The sequence below is a fragment of the Choristoneura fumiferana genome, chromosome 25, assembly GCF_025370935.1.
Source record: "Choristoneura fumiferana chromosome 25, NRCan_CFum_1, whole genome shotgun sequence".
Classification (NCBI taxonomy): Eukaryota; Metazoa; Arthropoda; class Insecta; order Lepidoptera; family Tortricidae; genus Choristoneura; species Choristoneura fumiferana.
In genome coordinates this window covers 10,912,925-10,932,682 of record NC_133496.1, presented here as the reverse complement: position 1 = coordinate 10,932,682, position 19,758 = coordinate 10,912,925, and the positions used below count along the sequence as shown (strand labels likewise).

At 36.2% G+C, this 19,758-nt stretch overlaps 1 protein-coding gene across 2 annotated transcripts in view; it reads right to left on the bottom strand.

Annotated features, from left to right (window-relative positions):
* The window catches only part of LOC141442138 (uncharacterized), a 57,753-nt gene that overhangs the window by 15,190 nt on the left and 22,805 nt on the right, over positions 1–19,758 (bottom strand). For both annotated transcript variants that reach the window (XM_074107044.1, XM_074107045.1), the window contains exons 2-8: positions 16,722–16,856; positions 15,762–15,911; positions 12,775–12,863; positions 10,824–10,905; positions 3,746–3,827; positions 2,429–2,542; positions 1,208–1,319 (exon numbers count right to left, since the gene is read on the bottom strand). In XM_074107044.1, the coding sequence (XP_073963145.1) occupies positions 1,208–1,319; positions 2,429–2,542; positions 3,746–3,827; positions 10,824–10,905; positions 12,775–12,863; positions 15,762–15,911; positions 16,722–16,733 (641 nt within the window). In that variant the 5' untranslated portion in view covers positions 16,734–16,856. The remainder of the gene's footprint in view (positions 1–1,207; positions 1,320–2,428; positions 2,543–3,745; positions 3,828–10,823; positions 10,906–12,774; positions 12,864–15,761; positions 15,912–16,721; positions 16,857–19,758) is intronic.

Here is a 19,758-nt window from a genome sequence, read left to right as displayed (position 1 = left end):
AATCTTGAATACGGAGATTTTTCGATTAAGTTTCGATCAAGTCAGAGACACAGCTGGAAGATGCAAGTAGAAATTGAAGTGATTTTTTTATTTTTGTGCTTTTGGTGACCAATAAAGAATATTTGTATTGTGGCAATGAGCGGGCCACATCGCTCAAGAACAGTTAGCCGTTGTGGGAAAAAGATTTTCGAGTGACGCTATGACCCGGAAGGCGAAGCGTTGGAAAGTCTCCCACTTGGTGGAATGATGACAATCGATGGATGCAAGTGACGAGTTGAATAGTTTGTTGCCCATATTGGCGTTCTAACGGGGAGACCTTTATCCAACGGTGGACGTCTTCCGGCTGATGATGATAATAATTTCAAGTACTTGATATTAGGATCTCAGGTCAAATAAAAAAGTAAAGATGGAGAGCGGTAAACAGCCAAGTGAGGCCTGTTTTATAAACATGTGTTCGTAGGCCGGTGTTGCCATAATAATTCTCAGTACCCCGCAACTACAAAAATATCGTTATCGTTATCGTTAATAACGTTTTTATTTATTGATTTAAATTCATAAACCAGCCAGCCAGCAAATTCATAAAACAACTACATTAAAATACGTTAGTAAACGTTTACAGGAAACAAATAACTTTACTTTGCGTGTCACGTTAATACCGTTACTACAATTAGAAACGTTGATGAACTTTTACAAGAACCAAATAACTTAACGTTACGTGTTACGTTCTCAAGTTTAAAGCCATAGAAAGAATAGAATATAAAAATAAAAGATTGTATTACCTAGGCGACTTTTACCCAATAATAGGGTAACTGTAATTTCTATAATGGCAACACTAGTATTGACGTTTTGTGTTCAAAGCAAAATTCAAACAAAATTATTTCGATTTTTAATGAAAATATTGGTTTTCGAGTTTACTAGCGTGTGAAAAGTGATTGTGCTTTTTATTTTTGGATGGATAGTTTTTACATCCTTTCACGACACAATTTGGCATTATTAGTTATATTTGTCGAAGTTTAAGATACGTCATGCTCCACGGGAATGCATTGCTAAGTAATAAGATTTTGGTGTAGTTTGGTTGCAAGTGTGTGCGTGCCACTGTGTAAGCACACGGATTGGTGTAGTTTGATCGGCCTCACTCGGCTGTTCACCGCTTTCCATGTTTACTTTTTTATTTGATCTGAGATTAGGATGCATAAATTATACTAACGCAACCATATCCGGATAGTGAAGTATCATATCTCTGGTCACTAAATCCTTTCGGTCGTACGAATTCTTTATCGTCTTGTTCAAGGCATATAGGACCGAAGCCTGAGATACATCTGAAAAGAGAAGCATTAAAGTTATATTAATCTGTCATCTCCCAGGATAACAGGATCGAAGGATTTTGGGCACAAATTTGTGCCTCTGGGAGAGACAGGTTAAGTAAATTAAAAGGAGGGGAGAGAGTAAGCGGAATAACAGTTCTAATATCTCACTAACGCTGGCGTTTATGTCAGTGGCAACGTACTTATCATCGCGGTATGCCCTGGCAGATCAGACAAGGCTCAGTTGGAAGCGGCGACGGTCAATCAAGGAAGAAAAAAATAGGGCCAACAAAAAAAGACCCCACAGAACTTAACGGGAGAAGGCATGTTACTCTCCCGGCTTTCCAGCAAATGGCTGAAATAATAATCTGTGGATAGTAAAGAAGCCCCTCTTTTAGAGTCCTAGAGAGGGGCCCTAAAACCCTCTCCTCTCCGTAGTAAGCTCTAGGGAGTTGGGGACATGCACCTGAGTTTTTTAGGGGTCTATATCGACTGGTAGAAAATTGTTGGTCATAATGTATTGTTTGTCATAATGTAATGTTTGACATAACTCTTTTTTTTCTCTGAAACCATTTATTTTTCAGAATTTTGTTATAAAACAAACCTAACCTAACCTATAGAGTTCTACAGGATGACCATTTAAAAAATTATGAAAAACGTACGGTTTCAGCGGGAAAAAAAATATGACTAACATTACATTATGACTTATAAGATTATAGTAGTCGAAAGGATCCCGTTTTTTAGGCGGAGAGAGTCCGGCACTGCCTGGCAACTCTCTTCCCAGATATCCATAATGGATTTTTCCTAAAGCCGTGGTGAGATAACCACACGCCTGCAGCCAGTTAGAAGAGGCTTCAGTCGCTTTAGGGTCTAAATAACTCCTAAAAGACGCAGAAGGCACCGTGAAATCATCGCAGCTATTATCCGATGGTAATAAACATCAAGGTATATAAAGTTTTTTTTGATACAACCATATACAACTGATCGTAATACGGTATTTGACAACTCCTTAATTTGCCATAATATCTTATACTAATTACAATTGTGTGTGTGTTTAGCGAAGAGAAAGTTTAAATCGGCTGAAAATTGGATTTATAGTGATTTTTTGAAAAATCTGTACTCACTGTGGTCTTCTTCTGTTCTTCTGGCGCGATCAGGCACAGGATCGTTGAGGATTTCCCAGCCCGGGTATGTGAACCGGATTATGCCCGCCACCTGACCAGGGTTCGGGAACTTTTCTGAAAAAAAAACGGGTTTTATGTGCGCTCAGAGATGAAAGGACCAGAATTTTCAACCAGTGCCGAGGCCCGAGCCGGTCCCTTTTTTAACCCCCCACGCAAAGAGAGGGGTGTTATAAGTTTGACCGCTAGTGTGTTTGTGTGTCTGTCTGTGGCACCGTAGCTCTTAAATGGGTGAACTGATTTGTGTGCGGTTTTTTATTTGAAAGCAGGTTTTCTAGCGATGGTTTTTAGACATGTTTTATCAAAATCGGTTGGCCCGTTTCTGAGATATTGTACATTGAAGTTACAAAGTCGGGGGTTTTCCAACTTTTTGCATACTATTCGTATTACTTTATTTTCGTCATGATGCAGTTAAAGTTGGTATGGATATTTTATGCAGATTAGTAGGTAGTTTGTAACTACAACAATGCCAGCAGGAAGGAAAGGGTTAAGGGGAATAAATGTATGGCAATTATTTTTCTTTTAATGTCATCATCAGAGCCCGGAACTTTCACCTTTTTAGGGTTCCGTAGCCAAAATGGCAAAAACGGAACCCTTATAGTTAAGCCATGTCTGTCTGTCTGTCGTCCGTCCGCGGCTTTGTTTAGAGACTACCTATCAATGCTAGAAAGCTGTAAATTTTGCACGGAATATTATGAGTAAACTCTGCCGACAAAACAGTACAGTTAAAAATTCATTTTTTTTTATGGTACCTCCCATAGACGTAAAGTGGGGGTGATTTTTTTTTCTATCCAACCCAATAGTGTGGGGTATTGTTGGATAGGTCTTTTAAAACCATTAGGGGTTTGCTAAGACGATTTTTCGATTCAGTGATATTTGCGAAATATTCAACTTTAAAGTGCAAATTTTCATTAAAATCGAGCGTCCCTCCCTCCTTCTAAAATCAAACCGGTGGGTGGAAAAATTTGAAAAATTCAGTATGGTAGTAGATATATCAAACTTTCAAGGAAAACTATAACGGCTAAGTTTGATTGAGAATTATTAGTAGTTTATGAGTAAATAGCAGCCTAAGGTATAAAATATACCTAAACTTGGAAGATTCCGTATAAAATACGAAATCCTTAGAAAATATTACTTAATTTTTTCGTAATGGCTACGGAACCCTATTTTGGGCGTGTCCAACATGCTCTTGGCTGGTTTTATTGAAAATGAAAAAATGAAAAAAGTTTATTTGGGTATTTTACATTGAACAACACTTACTTGTAGCTCTGCAAAGATCATGGTTCAAAGTGCACTGATTCGCCCAGATCTGGGCAAAAGTGGCCAATTCCATATCCCATTCCTGCAATAGCAAATAATCAATCAATCGATAATTGGATCAGGACCTTGCGGAGGTCCTCAATGAACTAAAAACAATTACTTTGCTCACCTGCGACTTTATGATAGCTAAGACAAACCAAAGAGAGGGGAGTTGTAAGTTTGAAACGAATATCTGTCTGTCTGTCTGTGACATAGTAGCACTCAAACAGATAAACCGATAGATGTGTTTTTTTACGTGAAAATAAGTTTCTTTGAAGTTTTAGCTAGTTTGATAAAAATTGATTCAGCTGTTTTCGAGATATGATGAGCATTAAAATGGCAATGTTAGGTTTTTTTAACTTTTCTAAATTTCGTTAGGTTACTGATTCAAAAATGGGTCACAATTCCTGGGTTCGATTCCCAGTGATGGTCTTATTTTTCTGTTTTTCTGTGCATCTATATTTCAGTTTGTATTTTCAATTTCGGTTTTACGGGATGACCGTAAAGTAAAAATTTGGAATTGAATTAAAAATTACAAAAAGATTCCAAAAAACCAATCTTAATTTGATTGCTTAGAAACGATATCTCTTGTCCGGGTGAGCGGTTAGTTCCAAAGGAATGCCGAAAAAGTTTGAGGGCTTACGGCATAGATGTCGCTAGCGTCGCTGCTTAAGTGACTAAGTAAGAAACACAAGCTGAGATATCAGGTGCATAGGGAAATTTGTGTCGGTACCGTTGATCATCAGTGGTGTAGCGGTATAGCACGCGGTACGGATTACCGAGGACCTGGGTTCGATTCCCAGTGATGGTCTTATTTTTTCTGTTTTTCTGTGCATCTATATTTCAGTTTGTATTTTCAATTTCGGTTTTACGGGTGACCGTAAAAGTAAAAATTTGGAATTGAAATAAAAAATACAAAAAGATTCCAAAAAACCAATCCACAATTGTCGCCTATACGAACTCACAATTTTTATCTTACGTAGGTAGCAAAGCTATACCTACTTCATCTTTGTCTGATACATCATTATTACTATTTCGCTCCCTTTCTATCTCATGACATATTTTATCTCGTCTCGTTGGCTTTGTTTTAGTTTACTAGTATATTATTATGCTAATTTTCAATAGCACATGTACTTTAGCAACTATTAAGTATAATGGTCAATTAATTGGCTCCGAGTGCGACATTAAAAAGGGATTACTAACTTATCGGGGGTTACATCGGGCGTAATAGCAGCCGTCTTTACGCCAAGGCCGCGTAAATTTAGCCAACAAACTTTCGGTCACGTAATTTCAAAGTCGAAGTCAAAGTTTTGTTATTCAATTTAGACTTGTGACAAACACCTGTGAGGTATAAAAGGGATAGAATCGAGGATAAACTTTACGAAGTAGACTGGGGATATTAAAAAATGTCCAAGTGCGAGTCGGACATAAATAAATAAATATCATGGGACACTTGACACCAATTGACATAGTCCCAAACGAAGCAAAGCTTGTACTATGGATACTAGGCAACGAATAAATACACTTATATAGATAAATACATACTTACATACACATTAAACATCCAAGACCCGAGAGCAAATATTCGTATTATTCATACAAATATCTGCCCCGGCCGGGAATCGAACCCAGCACTCAAGCTTCGTAGTCAGGTTCTCTAACCACTTGGCCACCCGCACATAAGGTTGCACGTTGCACGTAAGGTTAAGCACAAATTTAAAGCAAGCAAAAATATGTCGCAATTTACAATGTTTCCAAGAAAAACGATGCTGAAATTTTGAAGGAAATAAAGAAAATATTTTTTGGTAACCATCATCCATCCCAGCCTATATACGTCCCACTGCTGGGCACAGGCCTCCTCTCAGATCAAGAGGGCTTGGGCCATAGTTCCCACGCGGGCCCAGTGCGGATTGGGAACTTCGCACGCACCATTGAATCGCTTCATTGATTTTTTGGTAAATTCCTTTTTATTAATAGGCGAGACCGGGGACAAAAGTAACATTTTGCATTTGTGCTCCGATTACTGCTCAAATCAATATACGGGTGTGGCCTGTAAGTAATATGAGCAAATAATTAAAACATAGATCGTACTCGTCTAACTAAACAACATTTGTTCAGCGATTTTTGTAAATAATTTTTTATTTTTATTACACTTTAAAGTTTATTCTAAGAAGCAATGTAAAGCAAAATGTTTGCTGTTTGCAGCGTGACATGCGACGCCAGTTGAGTTCTAGGATGGCGTACATTGATTACAGTATTTAATTTGTATGAAAAAGGGAAAATCATAAGACTCCATTATTTTTGAAACTCGCGGAACTAATGTTGTTCAGAGTCAAAATACCATAAACGGGACTAATCACGCTATTTTTACACAAGTAATATTTACCTCGACGTTTCGGCACCGTTACAGTTGCCGTTCAGCGCGAGTTCTTCGAACTACCCGCACTTGATCACTAATAGTACCGGCACTCGTATCACGAACTACCCGCACTTGGTCACTTTTATTAGTCACCCTATCACACCGACACACAACACTAACAACGTCCGATCGTCCCTCCGAACATTCATCCCGACGTCGACACTTATTAATAACAGGATTCCACGAAGATGATAGCTTATACCCATCGTCCCGGTTGAAATTCTTATGCTTTTTTATTTCAACTGCTTTTTTATTTAATGTTGTTCAGTTTGACGAGTACGATCTATGATTTAATAAAAAAAATATATATTATAACTGTTCATTTATTTCATAACAATTTTACAATTAGTTAAATGATATTCCTAGCTAATCTTTATTTTTAAAGATTTTAGTTGCTAGGCTATGAGTTGCCCTTAATAAGTAATTCTTAATTATGTTTTATTTGCTCGTTTTACAGGCCACATCCGGTAAATAGCTATAGTTAAAAACCTTTTGTTTATACTCTATATAATACGCGTACAATGGCCTGCATAAGTGGATGGACACCTTACGTTCTATAATCGCTTGAACACGAGAGTTGGCGATTTTGTTAAGTGTTCACAAGAAATGAACTAGATGGCGCTGTTAATCAGTTATTATGATATGATCGATATTTTATCCCGCAACAGTAATGTGTTGATAGCTGAGTTGATCGGCTGCTTAGATAAACTCGTTAATGATCATGAGTTCGTATCCTACATATCAGAATTGTTTTTTTTTGTTCTTTATATTTTATAAGTTTATATTTTAATTTTGTAGATAACTGATATGGAAATTAAAAAAAATACTCTGAAAAAAGGATAACGTTGTAACAGAAATAATACACGTTTTGAAGTTTAAAACATAAAATTTTTATTCCTAAAACAATATTTCTATTCATTAAATATTGACGCAGTTATTAATGTTATACTATAACTAATATATATATTAATTAAATAACTGAAAACCAGAAAGTAGTTTGTTCAGAATCCAGAGTAGAATCGATTACACTATGTTTTAAATCAGGTTGTGTTTGAGTTTTTAAATCCTTTTTTTATTGGGCCCAGTCTAAATATTACGAATGCATACACCAATTAAATGTTTAGGGATGTTTCATACCCCTTAGATAATTTAATACCTACCTACTGGCCGTTTTGCGTCAGTTTGGCTTTCTTCTAAATCTGGCATTAAAAATTACAACTGTAAAGTTAGAAATGAAGTAGAATTACTTACTGATTACGTAAAACATACAATTATTTTAGGAAATAATGAAGGTATTCGAAAATAAACGCAAACAACTAACTTAAAATAAAATGAAAAAATATTTACTGGGTGTCGTGTGAGGTTTTCAGTTATTTAATTAGCACCTGACCAAAAGTTGTATTTTAACATTTTATTGAGGTATTAGCTTAAGTATTCATTTCCGATTCTAGAAAGAGGATTGAAGCTAAACCACAATAAAAAAATAGTATTTGAAAGTATTATACCTGAGACCGGGTTATCATAAGACTCGAAAGCGTTATAAATTATAATAATTGAAGTTTTCCAGTTTTAAACATTTACTTATCAATAGTTGATGGCGTAGATCCACTGTAGTGTGTAATGTGTTACTGACAGTTATAATAAGATTACAGTATTTACAGTCATATATTGAACTTTCACACTTATCTCATATAAATAAGTAAACAAAACTATCAAGGTATAATTAAATGTTTTGTTTATAATAATAAAATAATTACTTTTCATAACAAAGTGATACCTACAGGATCATAAATAAAGATAAATATTTTGATATAATACAGTGTGCTAGAAAATCCGATGCGGATATTTTGAGGATCGATTATTTGCATCGTCGTTAATTGGTTTCAATTACTTAAATTAAATTAAAAAAATACAGTTAACGTTAATGCGAGGATGATTATTTTTGGACGGAATGGTATTTTTGTATGAAGCAAAAAAATATTACCACACAATACTTAAATAATTTATGCGTCAATTATGATTCTTAGGTTATTAATTACATACCCTGAAAATATCTCCACCTTATATATTTTATTATAACATAATTGTTTCAGTATATAACCCGGTCTACACGTAACTATCAATTTTATTTTAATAACTGGTGTAACCACCATGATTGTCGATAACTGCTTGCAAAAAGAATCGCATCGATGCAACTAGATTTTCACACATATTAGAGCCGCGAATAACTGTCCCTTATTTTTACACAGTGGGCTACTAACGTAACAGAGTTCGCTTATTTTGGTTATCCCAACGTTGGACATGGTTATAACACCCCATACATTTTCAATGGGATTTAAATCCGGTGATCTGGCAGGCCAAGGAACGACTTTAATATTATTTTTGTGTTGATCAAACCAGTCTTGCACAATACGCGACCCGTGTATTGGGCAGTTATCTTGCACGAACGTTATGCACGGCACTTGTTCTTCTGGATAGACAATTCTAACAGTGGGCAACATCATAGCGGGGCATCTATGAGTCGTAGTCTACCCGATCTTTGACGATGCAGCAAAGATCCTTCGTCTTGATATCGTCGTACCCATAATATAACTGTTTTTATCTGTAACAATATAAATAAACATAAAATAATATAACGTAGATATAATTTTAATGAAGAAGTTGGTAGGATGAACGTAAACAAAAAAAACTCACATTATTAACTCCAATTTCTCTAGAAATTTCCGACATATTTTTTCCTTCTTCATATAAATAATTTCACATGTTTTAACCATTTCAATATTGCGATGAGAACTCATTTTAAAGAATAATTACGATAATAAGCAGATTCAACTTGAAAGAGACGATCAAACGATGTTGCAAGCAGCTGAACAAGTAGCAAAATCTTTGTAATAAAAACTTAGCCTGGTAGTTTGAAGATCTTCAGTCTACCCTCTTTAAGTTTCGTTAAACACGCATGACTTACCGATTAATTTTAAGACGACCCGCCCGATATAGATCCGATTTTCATCGCTTAAGATAACAGTACGATGGTCAAGTGGTTGTGAACTTCGTTCTTCGTTCGTATGTCACAAGTTCAAATCCCACCAGGCGATAATATTGAGTTTGTGTTTTTGTAAATTTACTGCTAGATTTGGAGATTACTAAAGTTGACACTAATTCGCAACATGAGCCTTCGTAAATAAAGAATTTATCTTTCATCAGCATCCCAGCCTATAGATACACGTCCCACTGCTGGTCACAGGCCTTCTCTCAGAATGAAAGGGCTTGGGCCGTAGTTCCCACGCAGGCCCAGTGCGGATTGGGAACTTCACACACACCAAAGAATTTATCGTTGGAATATTTGAAGGACAAGAAACGATAGTAATGCGAATAATATTCTCCTTCTCTTACGACAAGTACGAAAGAGACAGAAAATGTCGTTACGCGCTTCGCAGGCAGGGACATAATTCAGTTACTACGGCAGTGAAATATCAAATTTCTAACATGAATATAAAATATTTTTTTAAGGTCAGCGCCAGCGCCATCTAGTGGCATCTTAATAAACTAACTACGTTAGTAAATAAGTAAATACCGCTAATACACTTCAAACACATAGATGGCGCCGTTTCACGTGTCAGACGATTATGTTTGGGAATTGTCCATCGACTTTTGCTGGCCATAGTACATATTTATAAAGTAAATATGTAGTATATATATAGAGTTCGATGTTTTTATAGTTACAAGGCTTTGAATAGTTGTATTGTATTGTAACTCCAGTATTTTTTATTTATTTATTTCTCATAGGTATTACATACACTTGCTTACTGTACATATCCACTCGCCAAACTGATATTACAGTTTGTTGGCGAGAACGCGCTCGTTACAATTTAATTATATGTAACTACCTATTTGTTTAAACATGCATCCAAATACAAAAACAAAATAAAAGTTACAACATATACATAGATGTGGATACTTTTGCAAAAATGTGGGTACACGCAAAGGCAGTTTTTGCAAAAGAATCCTTTTGAGAGTATTTTTAACCTTTCTTATGCTACACTGGTTTCCTTCTCTTAGCCACTCAATCTTGTTAAATATTTTCGTAACTAGGAACTTATTTGTTCGTTTACCATAGTAATTTTTACACGACTTTGCACATATTGTTTTAATAATCTAACACTTTTTGTATTATACTTGTTATTCTTAAGCGTCTTGTTGTTCCTAAGCTTTATTGTATTATATTGTAGTGTTATTCTAGATATTCAGCTATCTACATAGCAAAATTCATCAAAATCCACTTGGTAGTTTGCGTGAAGGAGTAACAAACATCCATCCATCCTCACATACTATCGCGTTTATAATTTTAGTAGGATTATTAATATACTCAGCGGCAAAAATTCTGGCGGTCAAATGTATGCAATAATAAGTACCATCAGCCAAATAAGTGTTCTATCAATTTTTAACGAAGTTCCTATCAAATGAATATGTCGCTAAAGTCGAACTTTCAAGTTGACAGACACGTTTATTGGAATTATTGTTTTATGACATGCAATCGATTATCAAGTAGAGTAGATCTCATAGTAGGCTGATGGTACCTTATTTAGTATATAAGATGAGGACTAAGGTATTGGTACTTACCAATCGATGCATCCCATACGCCCTTGGCAGGAGTTGTCCATCTTTACCAACCTCATTACCCTTGGCTGCTGATGACCGAATCCTTCAAAGGAATCAATTGTAGGTTAAGGAGGTAGCTTTGAGTAGAGAGAAGTGAAGAGCTATTCATCGGTTACGCCGACAAGAGTATGACTTAAATAAGTAGGAGAAGAACGGTTGTCATAATGTTATGTCTGTAATCCTAGCCTATATACGTCCCACTGCTGGGCACAAGCCTCCTCTCAGAACAAGAGGGCTTGGGCCATAGTTCCCACGCGGGCCCAGTGCAGGTTTCCTCACGATGTTTTTCCTTTACCGCAAAGCTCGTGGAAAATTTCAAATGTAACTCCGCACATGAATTTCCAAAAACTCAGAGGTGCGAGCCGGGGTTTGAACCCACGACCCTCTGCTTGAGGCCTTTTTCTCTGATAAGATAAGATAAAGTTTATTGCAGAAAATGGGTACATACAAGATGGTACATAATACATGTTATTCACTGATTCTATTTAATTGTGTAAAATTGTTATAAGTTAAACAAATCTAACCAAACCATTTAAAATTCTGAACATTTTGCGGTTTCGGCAATAAAAAAATAATGACTAACAAGAAATTATCACAAACATTTAAATTCATGGAAAACATTAAATTTTCTCATAATGTAATATGAGTTTTGAAATTATAAATACACTAGAGTTTACCCGCGGCTTCGCACGCGTAAACTATTCGATCTGGTAGTTACAATTGAATTAGTTACAAAATTCCTGTGGAAATCCCAAATTTATATCGTAATCTTCATTGAGGTGTTGTGTTAAAAACAACTATGCCGTGGGAATAGTGGAATAAAAGTAGCCTATATGTTTATTTCAGACATCCAGCTATCTACATACCAAATTTCATGACTCTAAGCCCAGCGTAATCTGGCGTGCGGCAATGAATGGGTAAAGAGCTTTACAGACTGCAATGCAGGATAATGAATGGATTCCTTTTTTCCTGAATGGTACCACTGGCAAATAGATCGCTCGTTTTTGCTCGGAATTCGAACTTGTGATTTTATTTTACTTAATATACAAAATGTACACACCCAATATCATATTTTCTCAAGTTTTTCGCGATTCCTAAGGTCAAAGAAGCGAATTGCTTTTAAATTCCAGGGAAATAATGCGTTTTGGGAGAAACGTGTCAAAATGGTGTTGTAGAGTGCCATCCTGCTGTCTCGTTTTTTTGTCCCGTTCTGGCGGTTCACTTTTATACTATAGATAGGTAAAAAATATTGAGAAAGAAACCATTGAAAGAACATCAATCAGTATAAATAGGGTCCCACTCGGCATAGTGTTGCGGCAACGCTACTTTAAAACTAAACACAAATCCCGTAAATGAATTTATGAATCTGACATTTTAATTTTATTGTTTAAATTGTTATTATTATTTCTTGTTTTTATTTTATTGTTTTTATATTGACATTTAAATTGTTACTCAATTATTGCCTAATGTATTAATCTTAACGTATCCTTGACATTTATTCTTTATATACATTTCAATGTGTTTTCAGTCTGACGATCCCTTAAGGAGAACCAGTCTAATTTTAATTGTTTACATTCACATGACATGCTTAGAATTTTATTTTTTTATAATTATTACTAATCATATTACCTTTGACGATTTCAATACAAATTCTTATAACTGACATTTATGTAAATTATAATGTAATGATGTATTGAATGAATAAATAAACTAAACTAAACACACAAAACATACTTACACACTAAGGTAAACGTCCGAGTGCCCGACACCCTAATGCCCAATAGACGACACCCTGCCGTCATCTCTATTGCTAATGACATAAGATTAAAGATGCCAACTATTGGGACAGTGACGAGCACCCGTACGTTCCTTACACATAAATACTTCAAGGAAGAACGGCCGATTAACTTACTCGTTAATCATATCCAGTAACATATCTTTGAACTGTTCCGTCATCGTAATGTTTTGACCGTTGTTACAGCGAGGACCCATGACGTTGACCTGTAATAGTAAGCATTGGAAACTAGATTATTTTATGTTACTTCACTTGTATAGTTAACTCGACTTTGATGTTAAAGATTGGACCTTTTTTATGATTTTATTTTACATCATTTTTAAAAAATCCCGTGGGAATTCCCGAAAATAAATCAATTTTCCCAGCGGTGGTTGTTTCGAGATTTTATCCCTATCCCGTAGGAATATCGGAATAAAAAGCCTGAATTGAAATTCAGGGATTTTTAAAAAATCCCGTGGGAATTCCCGAAAATAAATCAATTTGCCCAGCGGTTGTTGTTTCGAGATTTTATCCCTATCCCGTAGGAATATCTGAATAATAAGCAGCCTATGTTTTATTCCAGATGTCCAGCTATCTACATACCAAATTTCATCCAAATCCGTTTAGCCGTTTCGGCGTGAAGGAGTAACAAACATACTCACTCACTTACTCACTCACAAACTTTTGTATTTATATTATTAGTAAGATAGGATTTTTTCGAAATTAAATACCTATTTAAAGCAAATTATTACATTATTTAGGAAACATAATGGCGGGGGTGCTAGTCAATTCATGAAATGTCGGGCTTTTGTGACATACCAAGGAATTTTACGATCTGTCGGATTTTGTGATCAGCCGACGACATATTATGTTATATTACGGTGGCCGAGAATTAGTGGTCCTTTCCTATCCCGGTCACGTGTCTAGCAGGACTTGGACAAATGGACGTTAAATATTACCCGAAATCTAGCCGAAACCACGCTGAAACCAGACATATGTCAGGCTGTTTTGTCACTTTGAATAACACGTGATTTCCTTCGGGAAAACAATGAGTCTTTGCCTCAAGTTTTATCCTGTCAAAGTGATTTATAAATTTACTGTGCGCGGTAAGATAATGAAAATATAAATTTTCCACATCTGGTTTTTGATAATGAAAGTTTGTGTATTTAGATAATCCTGATTGATAATATTATAAATGCGAAGGCTTGCGAATACCTATGTGTGTATGTTTGTTACTTCATGTCACTAAAACCACTTAACAAAATTCGATGAAATTTGGCACGTGAACCCACTATAAAAGCAGCAGTTGAACCAATAATCCAGGATAGGTACTATATTCTCAAAAACTACATCATGAATTTCATAAACATTGTGTATTAAATACTCCTGCTAAATTTCATGTCTCTAACTCTGGCAATTTTGTGTACAGTTGTTAAATAAGTGTACATTCTGGTAATTGAAATTTAGTGATTTTTATCCCTATCCCGTGTGAATATCGGATAAAAAGTAGCTTATATGTTATTCCAGATGTCCAGCTCAACACACCAAAGTCCAGCTGTTTTAGAGTGAAAGAAGTAACAAACAAAAATTACAACATGGTCTTCAAGACGTTGCTTGCTTTAAAACAACCGTGCCAAATTTCATGATTATAAAAAAAGCGGTTGAAGTTGTAAGATTTTATCCGATCACATGGGATAAAAATGTTGGGATAAAAAGTAGCCTATGTGTTATTCCAAAAAATAAGCTGCCAACAAATCAAGTTTTAGCTTAAAGGAGTTGCAAGAAAAACAAAATTGGGCATGCACGTACAGTACGAGTGTATCATTAGTCAACCTCTTTTAACATTTGGCGACAGCAAACATCCCTTAAACCTTTTTCCAGAAATTGTTTCCTTGTATCGAGCACGTCTCGAATTGTGATAGCTCCAAGGGACAGCCTCGGGTGCCCTGTTAGGGTATGTTTTACACGTGACAAGACCCTTAGCTGTATACATTTATTTTTACTAACACACGTACCTACATAAGTTCCTTTTGTTTGTGCTATTCATTAACCCCCGACGCAAAACAGGGGTGTTATAAGTTTGACCGCTATGTATGTCTGTCTGTGGCACCGTAGCTCTTAAATGGGTCAACCGATTTTAATGTGTTTTTTTTTTCATTTGAAAGCAGGGTTTCTATAATAGCGATGGTTCTTAGACATGTATTATAAAGATCGGTTTAGCCGTTTTTGAGATGTTGACCCTTGAATTGACAATGTCGAGGCTTTCCCAACTTTTAGTTGGTTAGGTTAGGTTATCTAAGATGGGGCCACAGAATTGTATAACTAATATTATAAATGGAAATTAATTTTAAATCCCGACGCAAAAAATTGCAACGCAAAAGGCTGCGTTCTCTGTGGCTTTGTAGCTCTCAAACGGATGTACCATCAGTCAAATATGTGGTCTATCACCCTAAAGTTGACAATCGTTTGTCATAAAACAATAATGCCAATAGACGTGTCTGTCAACTTGAAAGTTCGAAACTGAAAATACAAACTGAAATACAGATGCACAGAAAAACCAGAAAAAATAAGACCATCACTGGGAATCGAACCCAGGTCCTCGGTAATCCGTACCGCGTGCTATACCGCTACACCACTGATGGTCAACGGTACCGACACGAATTTCCCCTATGCACCTCATATCTCAGCTTGTTTGTTTCTTATTTAGCCACTTAAGCAGTGACGCTAAAAATTCCAAAAAACCAATCTTAATTTGAAAGTTCGACTTTAGCGACATATTCATTTGATAGGAACTTGTTTAAAAATTGATAGACCACTTAGTTGGCTGATGGTACCGATTTAGATAAGGCATTTTTGTGAAAGCGAGCTTCCTTGCGATAGTTCATAGCTATGTTTAAATAAAATCCAGTCGTTTTTGGGATATTGAACTTTGAAATTATAAGTACTTTGAAATTTGGCTACTACGAAATTGGAAAATCGCAGTTCGTCTCTCACTCGTTCAAATAATATTACTTAGCGTCAGTCAGCGAGGCAACATACGTAGTTCTAATTTTGCACTTCATAGTGTTTTTTTTACAATTTAAGGTAAACGTCTAGGCGATGTGAACGTGAACAAAGACACTTACAGCGTCATGGTACATGCACAAGACGTGGGTGCCTTCCGGGCAGTGTTCCATCTTGGGGCAGTAGTCTTTGATGTAGATTGCATTCTGGTTGGCCCTGTCGAACACGATGGAACATGTTGTTGCGGCTATCAAGTTCAATATACACGAAATCTGTAAATAATTTAAACACTTTAACTGTCCGTGTCCGTACATTACTTGTAATGCACCGTCAAACTAGCTCTACGTGACGTCAGAAATGGATGATTATGTACATTTGCGCATTACCTGTAATGCACGGATGTATTGACCCATTGAAACAAGGGACAATTAAAGTGTTAAATCGGGTGTTACTTTACGGAGGTCCCTATCAATGAACTATGAACAAACAAGCTTTTGTTGCTGACTGTACGTTTTGTTGGTTGTACTAGCATCGTCATCTAAACTACATTGTTGTATCAAATTTAAAGTCGATACCATTAACCGTTGAGGAGTTCAGTCTCGCGGAGTCGATCCTGCCTGGCCAGACTAACAGGATGTCACTGCCAGATTATTGTATTGTGACCAGATTTTTATAAGTACCTAAGCCAATTGCCAAATGTCCAGTCAATCCGACCTCTGGAAGCGGGTCAAATTTAACTTGCAAGATATGACCCGTAAATAAGTAGGTATCTAAAGGTAGATTCACGATGACGCGTGCCGTGGTTCTTATTACAATGTCATTAATGGCTAATTTTGACAAAATCACGCGTCTTCGTGGATGGCACTAGATATACATTATGTATACATACATTGCACACAGTCTATGCAACACGTCTGTCTATGTGTCAAACTCTACGTCTACGTCTATGCAACAAACGCCAGTATCAGTGGCATTTAAATACGTTTATCCTAAAAAAAAAAACAAAATTAAAAAAAAAAACTTAGAGGAAAGCTAGATCTAAAACTAAACAGAATGACAGAGGTTAACTAAAACTCAATTACCAGAAAAAACATGTTTCATTTCTAAAGATCCGATCGTTCAAGATTCTGTTTTACGTAATAGAACATTTTCATGCCGAATTATATAGCTGGAAATGTCGGCGTTAAACCACCCTGTGATATTTTGACAGCTGCATTCTGAAAAAAAATAACACTTGAACATAAACCGATAAAATTTATACACTCGAAAGAAATCGTTCTCTGAATATTTACTTTCGACGTAGAAACACCGCTTATGCGCGAAGCTAGAGTGAAAAATAATATCGGATTTTCCAATGGACTTTAAAGTTAATAACTTTTTTTTAAAGATTGTCATGACGTCGTGAAAGTGGGACAGTAATAATCATAATGTAATTAGGTAAACCGAAAAGTTTAGAAGAAAGTTTAGCAGAAAGAAAGAAATTGTCAGATACGAAAAATACAACTAAGAAATGTCACACAAATTGTAGAATTTAGCACAAAGCAATGTGATGAAACGGGGTTTCCTCCCGAACGCCCGACATAAAAAGAGGGGTAAAAAGAAGTTTGACGCCAATGTCTGTTTGTCTGTCTGTCTGTCTGTGGCATCAGAGCTCTCAAACGAATGGACCGACTTAATAATGTATTTTTTTTTTATTAAAAGCGAGTTGTCTTGCAGTGGTTCTCAGATAGGACGAGATATTATATGACGACCGGATGGCCAAGTGGTAAGAGAACCTGACTAACAAGCTTGAGGTCCCAGGTTCGATTCCCGACCGGGGCAGGTATTTGTAGGAATAATACGAATGTTTGTTCTCGGGTCTTGAATGTTAGGTAAAAACGGTATTTGAGTATGTATTTATATATACCAGTAAGTTTATCCGTTGCCTAGTATCCATAGTACAAGCTTTGCTTAGTTTGGGACTAGGTCAATTGGCGTTAAGTGTCCTGTGATATTTATTTTATTTTATTTATTAGGTTCCATGGTGGATCATGTAAAGTCCTTGACCGTACCAGCCTTATAAACCTTATCGAATTGACAGCATTTAATTAATCTTTTTTTCATTAAAAGCCCTTTCGACTTTTTTATTATTTGTGTCGCTTTTTTTTATAAGCAGCTATTTAGGTAGCTGCATCTTTACCAAATGTTAAGTAAATAAAAGGCAATGCAAAAATCAAGCGTATTTTTGATCGTGACTCTATTTGACCGAGAGATTCGGTAACAAGAGTAATTACAGATAGAAACGGCAATAAAACTGTTTCCCGCATGTCCAGTGAAAAGCTGAAAAAGATTGCAGCTTCTATTTTTTTCCTGCTTCGTGTAATTGCAACTGAACGGTCTTTGGCAGGCAATTTAATTACGGACGACTTGAGTTTTAGGGAGATGAAAAACGTCTAATTAATACCAAAAAAGGATAGAGGTAAGTTGGAAGTTAACGATATCGTGCTGCAAGAGAACATAAGTAACCAAAGTAACGTAGCCATTATAACCATATTATTTTATCATTTATTTGTCAATGCCTTGAGCGTTTTAGAAAAGGTCAATTAGTCGTTACAAAGCCCTGTTAACATATTTTTGATTTCATTTTAGCAATGAAACTCAAGGGAACTATGGCCCAAGCCCTCTTGTTCTGAGAGGAGGCCTGTGCCCAACAGTGGGACGTATATAGGCTGGGATGGAATGAAACTCATGTGGGCCTTATTTTCTTAGTATACTTCAAATGAATATGCAATGGACTTAAAACTAAAGGAAAAGAGACACTAAAGCTACAATGGTCCATTCGATATATCTCTATAAATTCTACTTTAAAGTGCACAGCACATAGCTTCGCATTTACGAGATAGTGTCATCAATTCTAGCTGCGCAGGAACGATATTTCTTGCTGCCAAATGTCAGAAACTGGACTGGAGTTTTCCCTAGACTGCAGCCGTTTGTGAAGGGTGTGATATGTTTTAGTTTTGTTCCGGTGTGAACAAGTTTTTGCTGCTTTTTGTTGCCCCAACGAGAACTTGTTAAAACTTGTTTGTGAGATATTGAAGTTAGTTTCAGTTGAAAGTGGGATAAGCATAGAGTTTTGTGTTGGTTGGAGCGAAGTATGATTAAAATAATTTTATTAATTTAAATTGAGAACGCATCAAACGTGCCGACATGAAAAGTCTTTTATAAAGACCAGAGTCATGGGAACCCGGCCGCAGGCAGATCTTTTACACGGGCTGTTCTTTTTTTATAATTTTTATTGTTAAGAATAGGTTGTATTGTTACACAATACCTACTTAGGATGATGGTTGTAGGTTGGTTGGTTGATATTGGTTGTAAGTTGTTGTTATAGATTGTATTGTTATACTTTATATTTCGTGTGGATATCTTAAGTTACTTTTTTGTTTTAAGTATGTATGTAAACTTTTTGTTGTACAAAAAATAATAATGGAAGAAATACATAATGGTCATTTGATACAGCATGATTTTCGGTGAAACTATTAATTGTTAAAAAAATATGATCGTGTAATCTACAGATAGGTTTAGGTTAGGTTAGATTTATTTTATGATAATTCTGTAATATCTTAATTTAGTTTTTTAAAAAACAATATTTTTTAATACAAGCTTTCTTTGCTGACTGTATTTGCATTGCCATTCAAAATATACTTGTATACCAAATTCAAGTCGATGCCATTAACCGCTGAAGAGTTCCGTCCTGCGGGGACCATCCTGGTCGGACCACCAGAATTTAAGTAGGTAGGTACCAGATTATTGTATCGTCACCGGACTTAGGTACAAATGTATGCCAAATTTTAAGTCACTCTGACTACTGGAGAGGGCTATGCTCGGGGTTTCTCTGCGGGATAGAATCAGAAGATGGGCGGGGCATTGCTCGAAGGACTGATGGCCGATGGGGTCAGAAGGTTCTCGAGTGGCGTCCGCGGACTGGGAGACGAGCTGTAGGTAGGCCTTCAACAAGATAGAGCGACGAGCGGTTAAGATCGCGGGATCGCGTGGATGCGGAAAGCATAAGACCGGTCTGAGTAGAGAGCCTTGTGGGAGGCCTATGTCCAGCAGTGGAAGTCTTTCGACTGACTTGATGAT